Source organism: Globicephala melas, chromosome 14 (assembly GCF_963455315.2).
Source record: "Globicephala melas chromosome 14, mGloMel1.2, whole genome shotgun sequence".
Taxonomy (NCBI): Eukaryota; Metazoa; Chordata; class Mammalia; order Artiodactyla; family Delphinidae; genus Globicephala; species Globicephala melas.
The window spans coordinates 16,566,189-16,580,548 of NC_083327.1; the positions used below are offsets into that span (position 1 = coordinate 16,566,189).

The window sequence follows — 14,360 nt, forward strand, 5'->3', positions numbered from 1 at the left end:
TGTGACAAACCCACAGCTAACATACTCAATGGTTAAGTAGTAAAAGCTATCCCTCTAAGATCAGGAATAAGACAAGGATGCTCAGTCTCACCACTCTTATTCAACATAGTGGAAGTGTTAGCCAGAGCAATTAGTCAAGAAAAAATAAATAAAAGACATCCAAATTGGAAAAGAAGACATAAAACTGTCACTATCTGCAGATGGCATGATTTTTATATACATAGAAAACCCTAAAGATTCTACCAGAAATCTGACACAAATAAATGGAAAGATGTGCCAGGGTCAAGGATTAGAAGAATTAACATTATCAAAATGTCCATATTACCTAAAGCAATCTAATTCAATACAATCCCTATCAAAATCCCAAAAACATTTTTCACAGAAATAGAACAAAAAATTCTAAAATTTATATGGAACCACAAATGACCCTGAATAGTCAAAGCGATGCTGAGAAAAAAGAACAAAGCTGGAGGTATCATATTTCCTGATTTCAAACTATATTACAAAGCCACTGTAGTCAAAACGGCATGATATTGGCAGAAAAACAGATGCAAAGATTTCTAAACAGAATTGAAAGCCCAGGAATAAACACTTGCACACACGGACAATTAATTTACAACAAAGGAGCAAAGAATACACAATGGAGAAGGGACAGTCTCTTCAATAAATAGTGCTGGGAAAACTGGACAGCCACATGCCAAATAATTAAATTAGACCATTATTTCACAATATACACAAAAATTAAGTCAAAGTAGATTAAAGGCTTGAGTGTAAGACCTGAAACCATAAAACTCCTGAAAGAAAACACAGGTGGTATACTCTTTGATATCAGTCATAGCAGTATCTTTTAAAATATGCCTCCTCAGTCAATGAAAACAAAAGCAAAAATAAATGGGATTACACCAAACTAAAAAGCTTCTGCACAGCACAGGAAACCATCAATAAAACAAAAAGACAACCTACCAAATGGGAGGAGATATTTGTAAATCATATGCCCTAAAATAACTCATACAACTCAACAACAACAACAAAATTACCTGATTAAAAAACGGACAGAGGAGTTGAATACATATTTTTTCAAAGAAGACATATAGATGGCAAACAGACAGATGAAAAGATGTTCAGCATCACTAATTATCAGGGAAATGCAAATCAAAACCACACTGAGATATCACTGTACACCTGTCAGAATGGCTAGGGTCAAAATGACAAGAAATACCATGTGTTGGCAAGGATGTGGAGAAAAGAGAACCCTCATACACTGCTGGTGAGACTGTGAATTGGTGCAGTCACTACACCAATGACAGTATGGAGATTCCTAAAAAAATTAAGAATAGACTACCATAAGATACCCAGCTATCTCATTTCTGGGTACTCATCCAAAGAATACAAAAACACTTATTTGAAAAGATATATGCTCCCCTATGTTCACTGCAGCATTATTTGCAATGCCAATATATGGAAACCACCTAAGTGCCCATCGAGGGATGAATGGATAAAGAAAATGTAGTATATGTGTATGTATATAAATGCACACACACACATACACACACACACACACACACACAATGGAATACTACTCAGCCATGAAAAAAGATGAAATCTTTTTTGCCATTTTCAACAACACAGATGGACCATGAGGATATTATGCTAAGTGAAGTAAGTCAGATGGAGAAAGACAAATACTGTATGATTTCACTCATAGATGGAACATAAAACACTAGTAAACAAACAAAAACAAAATAAATTTACTGAACAAACAAAAAAAAACCCAAACACATGGATACAGAGAATAGAGTAGTAGTTACCAGAGGGAGAAGAGGAGTGGGGGAGTGAAATAGATAAAGGGGATCAACTATATGCTGACAGATGGAAGTTAAATTTTTGGTAGGGAGGAAGCTGTAGGGTATACAGAAGTAGAAACATAACAATGTACACATGAAACTTACGCAGTGTTATAAATCAATGTTACCTCAATAAAAATAATAAAATCATTAAAATCCATATTTTTACACTGTCCTGATCTTTAGTAAATAAATAACGAAAGACCACAAAGCATTCAATAACTTTCATTTATAAAGAAATTTAAATAGATATTAATTTTATCATTAAATATCTTCAATTTTTATTATCGTGTTTCCCTGTAGAGCTTGTAAAGAAATCTTATGTCCTCATTTTTAAAAGATCCTAATGAATCAGAATTCATTAGGAAATTGTTCCATTGAGAAGTCTGACCAAATATACTGCTTTAGTTGATATTGTAATTGACAAAAACATAAACCTTACCATTTTTCGGTAAAACACAGAAAGATCCTTCAAAACACCGTCACTTAAAACATCAAGAGACCTAAATAATAAGATATAAAATTCTATCTTAACACTCAAGTTTAATACCTATTAAGACTTTCAAATATGCAGAGACATTTTATATTGTTGAGTAAGGAATTTTTTTTTAAAGAATTAATATGCCAGCTGCAACAAATTCTTTTTGGAAGTACGTATAGTTATATATTTCACATAAATAGCAAACATATTAGACAAACATACTGAATAAAACTCAAGTAACTCTTACAAATAGGTGATAGAAAAATATTTTCTATCATAATAGCAAGTATTCAACTTTCATTTTCCACAAATATAATCTTTACTACAGAAGGAGTACTATATTGACAGAACAATGGCCTATCAGGTACCTGAATTCTATCTAGGATTATCACTGCTCCCAATTACCTACATGACCTTGAGCAACTCACTTTCCCTCTCTAGTCCTTAATATCTTCATGTGTAAAATGACATTTGGGGACTTCCCTGGTGGCGCAGTGGTAAAGAATCCGCCTGCCAATGCAGGGGACACAGGTTCGATCCCTGATCTGGGAAGACCCCACATGCCACGGAGCAACTAAGCCTGTGCGCCACAACTACTGAGCCTGCGCTCTAGAGCCTGCGAGCCAAAACTACTGAAGCCCGCACAGTCTAGGGCCCACGTGCTGCAACTTCTGAGCCCACACGCCACAACTACTGAAGCCCACAAGCCTAGAGCCCATGCTCTGCAATGAGAAGCCCGCACACTGCAACGAGGAGTAGCCCCTGCTCGCCGCAACTAGAGAAAGCCTGCACACAGCAACAAAGACCCAACGAAGCCCAAAATAAAAATAAATTTAAAAATTAAAAAAATAAAACGACATTTGGACTAGTTCAATTGCAGTCAAAGGAGATTTTAAGGAACTCTCAGGTTCCAAAGAGGTACTTTGAGGCATCAGTAAAATTTAAATCAAAGTTTACATTCTAAAATGTACTTCAAACTATTTTTAAAACTAATACAAAGCAACCATATTCAAATCTGTACCATACTGGTTTTCTAACATTTTGAAGACAATTAACTTGTGATGCTACGTCAATTTTGATGCAGCTGTTTTCTTAACATCTCTGTGCATATTTATTTACACTTCTGGCAAACACATATTTGACTAGGAATGGTTACATTTAAACAAATCTTTGCTTTAATGCAAGTTATAATGTCTACTCATGTAAAATGATTCACCACAGCACATGTGCCTCCCTTAACAGTTCAGCTGACAAACTTGTCACAACATAATAATGCAACAATAGTAATGTGACACATCATCCTCCAATATCGTATTTTAGATAGATTTGGCTTGTTTCACACTGTGGTTGATTCTTTTCTGACAAATTAAACGAGTTAATTTGGCAATGCAAGGGGAAAAAATTACTATGATTTGAATGACTAATGTAATGTCAGCAAAAAAAATAAATGTATTCTGAAACCTCTGCCAGGTTCTGACAATGAAATACCAGAGGCATTTTGAAATGACACTGTCTAATATCCCATAATATTAATTTGCATTTGGAAAGCATTTTCCACAAAATAACAAAGCATTAAATAGCCAAAAGAATTTTCTCTAAATTGAACCCTAAATGGCAACTAAGGAATCTGTTAGTGATTCACCTTTTAAAAATGGTAGAAAACTTTTATTTCAAACATGTTTTGGAATTAGTTTCATTAAGCATCATCCTGACTTTGAAAGGTGAGTTATCAAAAAACTGTTACCATTTATAATTAATTATATGGATCAAGGTTTTCTTGATTATTTGCCAAAAAAAGTTTCACGGGTTTTCTCATCCTCATTTGAGGATATAAACAGAATCTACCTCGTAAGGTTTTCATGAAAATTAAGTGAATCTATACAACACTTTTAGAATGCCACCTGGCACATACCATTAATTATCATTATTACTATGTAACTATTATTGTAGTACTATTTTTAGTTATTACTATTAATTACTATTATTATGGCAGTGTTAGCTATTATTACAGTTAAAACAAAATACAGCATTACACTAGACATCGACTTTAAAAATGCAACTGACACCAAGAAATCTAATCTGAAATTCCCGTGCTGATCAAAAAGACTTACTTTTCTCATCACTGACTTTATAGTGAGTAAATATAGTAAAATTGTGACTTTATGCTAAAAAATAAATCTGTAACATTTATTTCATTAAAAAAATTCCACTGCGGTTGAGAGTCTGCCTGCCGATGCAGGGGACACGGGTTCGTGCCCCGGTCCGGGAAGATCCCACATGCCGCGAAGCGGCTAGGCCCGTGAGCCACGGCTGCTGAGCCTGCGCGTCTGGAGCCGGTGCTCCGCAACAGGAGAGGCCACAACAGTGAGGCCCGCATACCACAAAAAAAAAAAAAAAAAAAAATCCACTGCTAAAATAGTTGAAAACAATGGGATTAAATTTCCCAAGATTCCTCTAATTCTAAAATGTCTATGACTCCTAAATCATTAGCATTTATCAAATTCCTTCCATCCAGGTAAACATCAATATAGCATGAAATATTAGCTTATAAAACAGGATACATATACTTAGCTGATTTTTTTCACGTAAAGTGTGTCATTTTTCGTAAGAAAAATTTCATTACCATGAAAGCTTCAACACACAAATCAGCTTGCCATAAACTAGACCAACTAAATTTTTTCAGGCCATCTGCTGCAGCCTAAGTTTGACCAAAGAATCAATATGTAGTATAGGAAATATCTTAAAAGGGAATAAATACAAAAACAGAAATCAACCAATAACAAACTGTTTGCATGATATGTGAAGTAATTAAGTGCTGGCTTAATTAGTATTACAGATACTTTCTAAAAGCCAAGGTAAAAACTACATAGTTACAAATTAGCCTAAACAAGCAAAGAGATATGAAAACATATACAAATATACTTGTGATAATATTGTCCCACAACCTTCCAACCAGCATGTAAGCACCACTGAGGGCAAGGATATTGTCTTTATTTGTTCCCGGTAGTATCTTAGCAATGGCTGGCATATATTAAGCATCCAAATACTGATGGAATGATTAAATCCCCTTACATTTTCACTTTTTCTACAAAGCTGGGATTTATCGTTATTCACTTTTAAATTACTAATATATTTGTTATTATATATAAATAAGTGCTTTTGCAACAGTCTGTATATATCTAACCTACCTTGCTTCAAGTAAAGCTGCCATATTCAGTCCTATAAATTGTAAACAAGATAGTTTCAACTGTTCAGCATTATACATTGCTGCGAATTCCAGTAGCATAGCAGCATTCTTAAGGGTAACTACAAAGGAAAAGATATGCGAAATGAGATGAAAGGCATGTTACTACAGCAAATGAAATATACTTATTTCTCAAGTTGTCAGGTTTGAACATTTAGAAGAAGGAAAATTGAAAGTAGTGTCTTGCCAAAAATAAGTTATACTAGGGCAAATATACAACTCATTTTCCATCCCAATATGCCAAAGTAATTTTAAATGACTTGTTCAGAGGAACTATAAGCACACGTAAAATTTTAAGCAAAAGAAAATACAGAAGGTGCATTATAGTGTCATCTAAAAAGCAAACATATAAGAATTGACAATCTTCTACCTAACCTTTTCAGAATATTTTTAACTTTCACTGATAAACAACATTCCTTTTCATTTATATAGCACAGAATAGTCATTCTCCTATAAAACTAACAAAGTATACTTAGGAGTAGGAGAAATTGATGAAATCATTCTACAAAATATATTTATGTTGAGTCGTCTATCAGACTTTACGTGGGTATATTTACATATATAAACACATACAAATACTATATATTTAGAAAATAAGTACATTTAAATCTTACCATATTATAGTTCATGCCAGTGCAGAATCTGGCATACTGTACAAAACATGCTAGATTTTGTTACAATCCTTGTTAACTTTATATATGAAGTGTGTTTTGCTAGAGACTGTCCCAGAATATTCTATTTACCTAGCATGTAACTTTGGCTTCCCAAACCCCTCCATTCTTTTTCTTACTTACTCTGAGTCCCAGCCAACAGAGGAACACAACTATTTTCTACACCTGGCTTCCTCCACTTCTTTGTTCTTTCTCCCTTATAACTCAGTCAAAAGTTATATGCAGACAATATGCAGACAATAATGATCGCTGCCTCACTCTTGACTAACCTAATGTTTCAACTAATGATGAACCCAAATTCTCCCATTTCACAGAAATAAAACTGGATCATACAAAAACTTTAGAGTTGTTCAAGGAGAAGATAATCCACAGAGCTCAAGAAAAGTGAGTAAATAAGACTCTAGACCTAAGACAAACTATTGGAAGTACAAATTAGAAAAATTTGACAGGAAATCCCTTCACACTTCCTGAAGAGGCAAAGAAAAAGAACAAAGATAAGATTAGAAAGCCAAGAAACTTTTTTATCAGGGTGAGGAAATTTAACCTTTATCCCAGAGTAAGCGATTAAAAATATATGAACGAGGGAAGACATTAACTCCTTCCTACAGAAAGATTAAAGAAGAAGTTAGAAAAGAGAAACAGGACTTAAAAGACTACTATGACACTACACAGAAGGGATGGATAACAGTGATCTCAACTAGTATAGTGACAGCGAGAATAAAAAGGTAGTGGAGGGCTTCCCTGGTGGCGCAGTGGTTGAGAGTCCGCCTGCCGATGCAGGGGACACGGGTTCATGCCCCAGTCTGGGAAGATCCCACATGCTGTGGAGCAGCGGGGCCCGTGAGCCATGGCCGCTGAGCATGCATGTCCGGAGCCTGTGCTCCGCAACGGGAGAGGCCACAACAGTGAGAGGCCCGCATACCGCAAAAAAAAAAAGAAAAAAAAAAAAAAGTAGGGGAAATGTGATCAACACAGTTAAGATTAATCAATTTTGACAGCTGCAATTTGGGTATAAAAACAAAATAACAAAAACTAACTTTGGGTTCCAAAGTTGAGTGTTAGGATGACAGCCATGCAATTAACAGAAATAATGAACAGAAAGAGAAAAATAAGAGTTTGAGAGAAAAGAAGTTTTTGATAAATATATTAATGGGATGGTTACATAAAAATTCCAGCAAATAGCAGGGTAGCTAAGTGTAGACTTACAGACCAGGGCAAGGGTAAAAAATTTCTGCTTTCAAACTCTCATCTTTCAGATTCCAAAATAAGTTTCATGCCATCCTTATTATTCAAGCTTTTATGGCATTTCCAAAAAATTAACGTATTTCAATTCTAAGATGTTCATGTTTTCACATATTAACATCTCTAAAATAAGGATGTGTTTAATAGTTTAAATGTTTAAATGTCTTGAATTTTTAATAGTTTAAATAGTTTAAATATTTAAATAGTTTAAATGTCTTGAATTTTTAATGATACAAAAACATGTATTTTATCATAAACTACATCAGAAAGTCAATAAAATACAGTAAATCCTGGATCAACCTGAAAACACACTAAGATTCCAATTCAAAAACTCACGTTTTTCACTTAATGCCACTTCACAAATCTCTTTCAATCGAGATATGAGAAGCTGATCAGCCACCACAAGAACACTACAAACAAAATCCAAATTTTGAGATTCTAAAAAAAAAGAAAAGAAAAAGAAGCGTCACTCTTTATTATTATTTTGTAAACATTATACCTAAGGGGAAAAAGTTCAAGTAATTAAGACACTACAAACAAGAGAATTATGATGATTATTTTCTAAATGTTGAAATGGTAAGTATGATAAACAGTAGTAACATCAAAATGTTTCTGTCTTTTCAGTAGAAAGCTGTAAAATAAAACACACCCAAAATGCCCTGGTTCACACTAGGACCATAAAATGGGCAACTTGAGTAGATCTTTTTTAGTCTAAAGAACCACTAGAATGCCTGACTTGTTTAAAATCTCCCATTGCTGTTGGACAAACATTTCTCAAACTAATAGAGGGGAAAGTCAAATCTCATCCTTAAAGGTAATATACAGGTATATGTTAAATAGATACACATATGTTAAAACATATATATACATACAGGGGGTAGAGGGGGCAGGGAAGGACGAAGGGAGAGGTGAATAATGCTCTTAGGCTTCCTTATTTAAAACAAAATTGGTCACCTAAGAGTACTTTTAAAAAAAATTATAGAAGTTCCTTAATTTAACATAAACTTGATCCAGTGTACTATTAATGACCTTAAGCAACGCTAGAATCACTGCCAGAATAGTAGTATAAATAGGAAAAAAAAAAAAAAAAAACAATCCCACCACCATAGGAAGAAAAAAAATGTTTAAAAAAAAAAAATGAGGGACTTTCCTGGTGGTCCAGTGGGTAAGACGCTGTGCTCCCAATGCAGGGGGCCCAGGTTCAATCCCCAGTGGGGGAACTAGATCCCACATGCGTGCCACAACTAAGAGTTCACACGCCACAACTAAAAGTCCACACACCGCAACTGAGAAGTCTGCATGCCGCAACTAAGAAGTCCACATGCCAACAACTAAAAGATCCTGCGTGCTGCAGCTAACACCTGGCACAGCCAAAAATAAATAAATAAATAAAAAGCAAAAAGCCCTCAAAATAGAGATGAAATATATGCATTTAAAAAAAAAAAGAAAAAATGAAAGTAGAAAAAACATTCTAAAAGATGAGGGAGAGGTAAAGTCATTGCAAATGGCAGACTAAGAACTACTTCAAAAATTCTTCTCCACAAAGGCAATGAGAATATTACAAAAAATTATCAAAAATCAACTTTTTTAGAGTTCTAGAAATTAGCCAAAGGCTTGCAATAATCTAGGGAGCACTGACTCAAAGAACTTTGCGGAATCTTAAGAACAGTAAGCTTTGGGACACTAGCTGCTCCTGCTTAGATCCTCCTCTCCTCTCCTCGCCTCTCCTCCTCGCCTCTCCTCCTCAGTAGTCTTGAAAACCATCAATCCTGCAATCACAGGCAGGTACGAGAAGCTACATCCACTGGAGGAGACAGAACAGTTGTGGAGCAACATTATCAAGAAACTGTCATTATTTGACCTGTCTGGCAGTTTCCTGGAAACCCAGCTAGCAGGGGTTTATTTGACCTTAAAGCTTGCCCAGTGTGAACAGCCTCAGAAGAGGGCATTTATTCAAAACAATTAGCAACTACTTAACACTGAAGCTGCCCAAGACAATAAATAAGGGATAGCGCAAACAAGAAGCAGGTTAAAAAAACTTAAAAAGAAGAGCTAGGGAAAGAGCTATTGTTGTGACTGAATGTTTATGTCCCCTGAAAATTCATATGTTGAAGGTATAATTTCCAGTGTGGTTTTATCTGGAGACAGGGCCTCTAAGGAACTAATTAAGGTTAAATGCAGTCATAAGGTAGGGCCCTGATCTGACAGGATTAGTGTCTTTCTAAGAAGAGACATCACCGATCCATCATCTCCCCCCCACTAATCCCCTTCGCGCGCCCACGTGCGCGTGTGTGTACTCTCTCACTCTCTCTTTCTCCACTCACACTCACACTCACACACAAGCACTGAGGAAAGGTCAAGTAAGGACATAACAAGAAGGCAGCCATGTACAAGCCAGGAAGAGAATCCTCACCAGAAACCAACCCTGCTGGACCCTGACCTGAGACGTTAGCCTCCAGAACTGTGAATAATAAATTTCAGTCTCTGTTATTCTGTTATGGCAGTATGAGCTGTGTCCATAAGGGGTTTTGAAAAGTTTTAACATATTCCTATGAACCTAGAAGGTCATACATCTGTGGAGGGCTGTGCACATGCCCAGAAAAAATTTAAGAAGGCCCAAAACTCTTACTTCTGGATGACCTTGAGACCACAAAGGCAGGAAATGAATCTAAGGCACAGTTGTAAACTGCCCAGCTAAGAACTGAAGCCAGGCCGCCATACACACAAAGAGCCCCTAGGCACAGGCTGGGAGATTTACTGGCTTAGGCAATTAAGGAAAATTCTGTCTAATTACTAGCTGACCACTAAGCTGACCAAGCAGAGACCTCAGTGGTCATATATGACGAAGAATACCAATTTTACAGAATTAGTTCCAATAAGTCACTAAACAAACAGCAAACACAACAATCCCTGGGGAAGGAGGAAAATCTGATTTCAAGAGTTGCTACATGATATTATTTAGATATGTCCAGTTCTCAACAAAAAATTAGAAAAAATGAAAAGAGGGATGTAAATATATGGTCTATATACAGAAAAAAAGTGGCCAAGAGAATCTGTCCCTGAGAATGCTAAGGTGCTGAGCCATTACATATTACAGACTTTAAATCAATTATTTTGAATATGTTCAAAGAACTAAAAAAATCATGCTTAAAAATCTAAAAGAAAGTATAAGAATAATATCTCATGAAATTAAGACTATCAATGAGGACAGAAACTGTACATCAATTGAGATTATCCAATCAGAGGAACAGAAAGAAAAACAAGAATGAATAAAAAATATACTGAGTATAAGAGACCTATGGAACACTATCCAGCCTAGATAGATATTTATGGGAGTCCCAGAAGGAAAAAAGAACAGACATAAAGAATATCTGAAGAAATAATGCAGAGGGGGAGAAAAGTAAAAGTGAAGAGGATTTGTATGGAATCAAAGTTCAGCTGTGAATAACAACCAAGATAGGGAGCAACCCCAGTACCCATCAATAGACAAATGGATAAAGATGTGGGGGGGGTGTGTGTGTGTATATCTCACATACAGTGGAATATTACTCAGCCACAAAAAATGAATGAAATTCTGCCATTTGCATCAATGGACCTAGAGAGTATTGTGCTTAATGAAATAAGTCAGAGAGAGATAAATACTTCATGTTATTATATGTGGAATCCTGGAATCTAAAAAAAAATAACACAGATGTATATAACAAAAACAGATGCACAGATATAGAGAACAAAAGCAGTTGTTACCAGTGGGGAGAGGGGAGGGGGAGGGGGCAAGATAGGTTTATGGGATTAAGAGTTAGAAACTACTATGTATAAAATAAATAAGCAACAAGGATATATGTAGTGTACAGCACACAGAAATACCGACATTATTTTGTAACAACTTTAAGTGGAGTATAATCAATAAAAATATTCAGCCACTATGCTATACACCTGAAACTAATATTGTAAATCAACCAAACATCAATTTAAAAAAAAAGAAAAAGAAAAAAAGTTGTGGTTAGTTTAAAACAGACTGTTGTAATTATAAAATATTATTACATGTAAGCCTCATGGTAACCAGAAAGCAAAAACCTACAGTAGAAACACAAACCTACAGTAGAAAACCTACAGTAGAAACACAAGCATACCGCTACCAAAAAATCATTAAATTACAAAGGAAGACAGCACACACAAGAGGAAGAAGGGAACAAAGAAACTGCAAAACAGTCAGAAGACAACTGACAAAATTCCAGAAGTACATCCTTACCTACCAATAATTACTTTAAATGTAAATGGATTAAATTCTCCAGTCAAAAGCAAAGTAGTTGAATAGATTAAAAAACAAGGTACAACTATATGCTGCCTACAAAAAAATTACTTTACCTTTAAGGACACACATAGGCTGAAAGTGACAGGATAAAAACATATACTCAATGCAAATGGTAATGGGGGGGATAGGCATACTTGTATCACACAAAATAGGCTTTAAGTCAAAAACAGTCACATGAGACAAAGAGGTCAGTATAAAATGACAAAGGGGTCAATACATCAATAAGATATAACAATTGTTACAGGCATACAGTTGAAGCACCTAAATATACAAAGGAAACAGTAAAAGAGCTGAAGGCAGAAATAGACATCAGTAAAACAATAGAGGACTTCAATACTCCATATTCAATAGGAATAGATAATCCACACAGAAAATCAATAAGGAAATAGCAGACCTGCCCAACAATATACGCCAAATGGCCCTAACAGACATATAGAGAACATTCCATCCAACAACAGCAAAATACACATTCTTCTCAAGTGTACGCAAAACATTCTACAAAACAGACGATATGTGAGGCCACAGAACAAGTCTTAACAATTTAAGAAGACTGAGAGGACTTCCGGGAAGATGGCGGAAGAGTAAGACGCGGAGATCACGTTCCTCCCCACAGATACACCAGAAATACATCTACGCGTGGAACAACTCCTACAGAGCATCTACTGAACGCTGGGAGAAGACCTCAGACCTCCCAAAAGGCAAGAAACCCCCCACGTACCTGGGTAGGGCAAAAGAAAAAACTAAACAGAGACAAAAGGATAGGGACGGGTCCTGCACCAGCGGGAGAGAGCTGTGAAGGAGGAAAAGTGTCCACACACTAGGAAGCCCCTTCGCGGGTGGAGACTTCGGGAGGCGGAGTGGGGGAGCTTGGGAGCCGCGGAGGAGAGCACAGAAACAGGGGTGCGGAGGGCAAAGCGGACAGATTCCAGCGCAGAGGATCGGGCCGACCGGAACTTGCCAGCCGAGAGGCTTGTCTGCTCGCCCGCCGGGCGGGCGGGACTGGGAGCTGAGGCTCCGGCTTTTGTCGGAGCGCCGGGAGAGGACTGAGGTTGGCGGCGTGAACACAGCCTGCGGGGCGTTGGTGCACCGCGGCTTGCCGGGAGAGAGTCCGGGGAGAAGTCTGGAACTGCCGAAGAGGCAAGAGACTTTTACGTCCCTCTTTGTTTCCTGGTGCACGAGGAGAGGGGATTAAGAACGCTGCTTGAGAGAGCTCCAGGGACGGGCGCGAGCCGCGGCTAGGGGTGCGGAGTCCAGAGATGGACGTGGCTAGGGCCGCCCAGAGCGGCTAGGGCCGCTGCTGCCGCCACCGGGAGGCCTGTGTGCGAACACAGGTCACTGGCCACGCGCCCTTCCGGGGAGCCTGTGCAGCCCGCCACTGCCAGGGTCCCGGGATCCAGGGACAACTCCCCCGGGAGAACGCACAGGCGCGCCTCAGGCTGCAACGTCTCGCCGGCCTCTGCAGCCGCAGGCCCACCCCACACTCCGTGCCCCTCCCTACCCCAGGGCCTGAGTGAGCCAGAGCCTCCGAATCAGCGGCTCCTTTAACCCCGTCCTGTCTGAGCAAAGAACAGACGCCCTCCGGCGACCTACACGCACAGGCGGGGCTAAATCCAAAGCTGAGCCCCTGGGAGCTGTGAGAACAAAGAAGAGAAAGGGAAATCTCTCCCAGCAGCCTCAGAAGCAGCGGATTAAAGCTCCACAATCAACTTGATATACCCTGCATCTGTGGAATACCTGAATAGACAACCAATCATCCCAAATTAAGGAGCCCTGTGGATGAAAGGCTCTTGGTGCTGCAGCCAGGAGTCAGTGCTGTGCCTCTGAGGTGGGAGAGCCAACTTCAGGACACTGATCCACAAGAGACCTCCCAGCTGCACATAATATCAAACAGCAAAAATTTCCGAGAGATCTCCATCTCAACGCCAGCACCCAGCTTCACTCAACGACCAGCAAGCTACAGTGCTGGACATCCTATGCCAAACAACTAGCAAGACAGGAACACAACCCCACCCATTAGCAGAGAGGCGGCCCAAAATCATAATAAGTCTACAGACACCCCAAAACACACCACCAGACGTGGACCTGCACACCAGAAAGACAAGATCTAGCCTCATCCACCAGAACACAGGCACTAGTACCCTCCACCAGGAAGCCTACACAACCCACTGAACCAACCTTAGCCACTGGGGACAGACACAAAAAACAACAGGAACTACGAACCTTCAGCCTGCAAAAAAGGAGACCCCAAACACAGTAAGATAAGCAAAATGAAAAGACAGAAAAACACACCGCAGATGAAGGAGCAAGATAAAAACCCATCAGACCTAACAAATGAAGAGGAAATAGGCAGTCTACCTGAAAAAGAATTCAGAATAATGATAGTAAGGTTGATCCGAAATCTTGGAGATAGAATGGACAATAGAATGGACAAAATGCAAGAATCAGTTAACAAGGACCTAGAAGAACTAAAGATGAAACAAGCAACGATGAACAACACAATAAATGAAATTAAAAGTACTCTAGATGGGATCAATAGCAGAATAACTGAGGCAGAAGAACGGATAAG

At 38.1% G+C, this 14,360-nt stretch overlaps 1 protein-coding gene across 4 annotated transcripts in view; it reads right to left on the reverse strand.

The window, feature by feature from the left end:
• IBTK (inhibitor of Bruton tyrosine kinase) overlaps positions 1-14,360 on the reverse strand; it is a 101,003-nt gene that overhangs the window by 45,584 nt on the left and 41,059 nt on the right. For all 4 annotated transcript variants that reach the window (XM_060283296.1, XM_030859376.2, XM_030859377.2 and 1 more), the window contains exons 17-19: positions 7,819-7,920; positions 5,514-5,631; positions 2,287-2,347 (exon numbers count right to left, since the gene is read on the reverse strand). In XM_060283296.1, the coding sequence (XP_060139279.1) occupies positions 2,287-2,347; positions 5,514-5,631; positions 7,819-7,920 (281 nt within the window). The remainder of the gene's footprint in view (positions 1-2,286; positions 2,348-5,513; positions 5,632-7,818; positions 7,921-14,360) is intronic.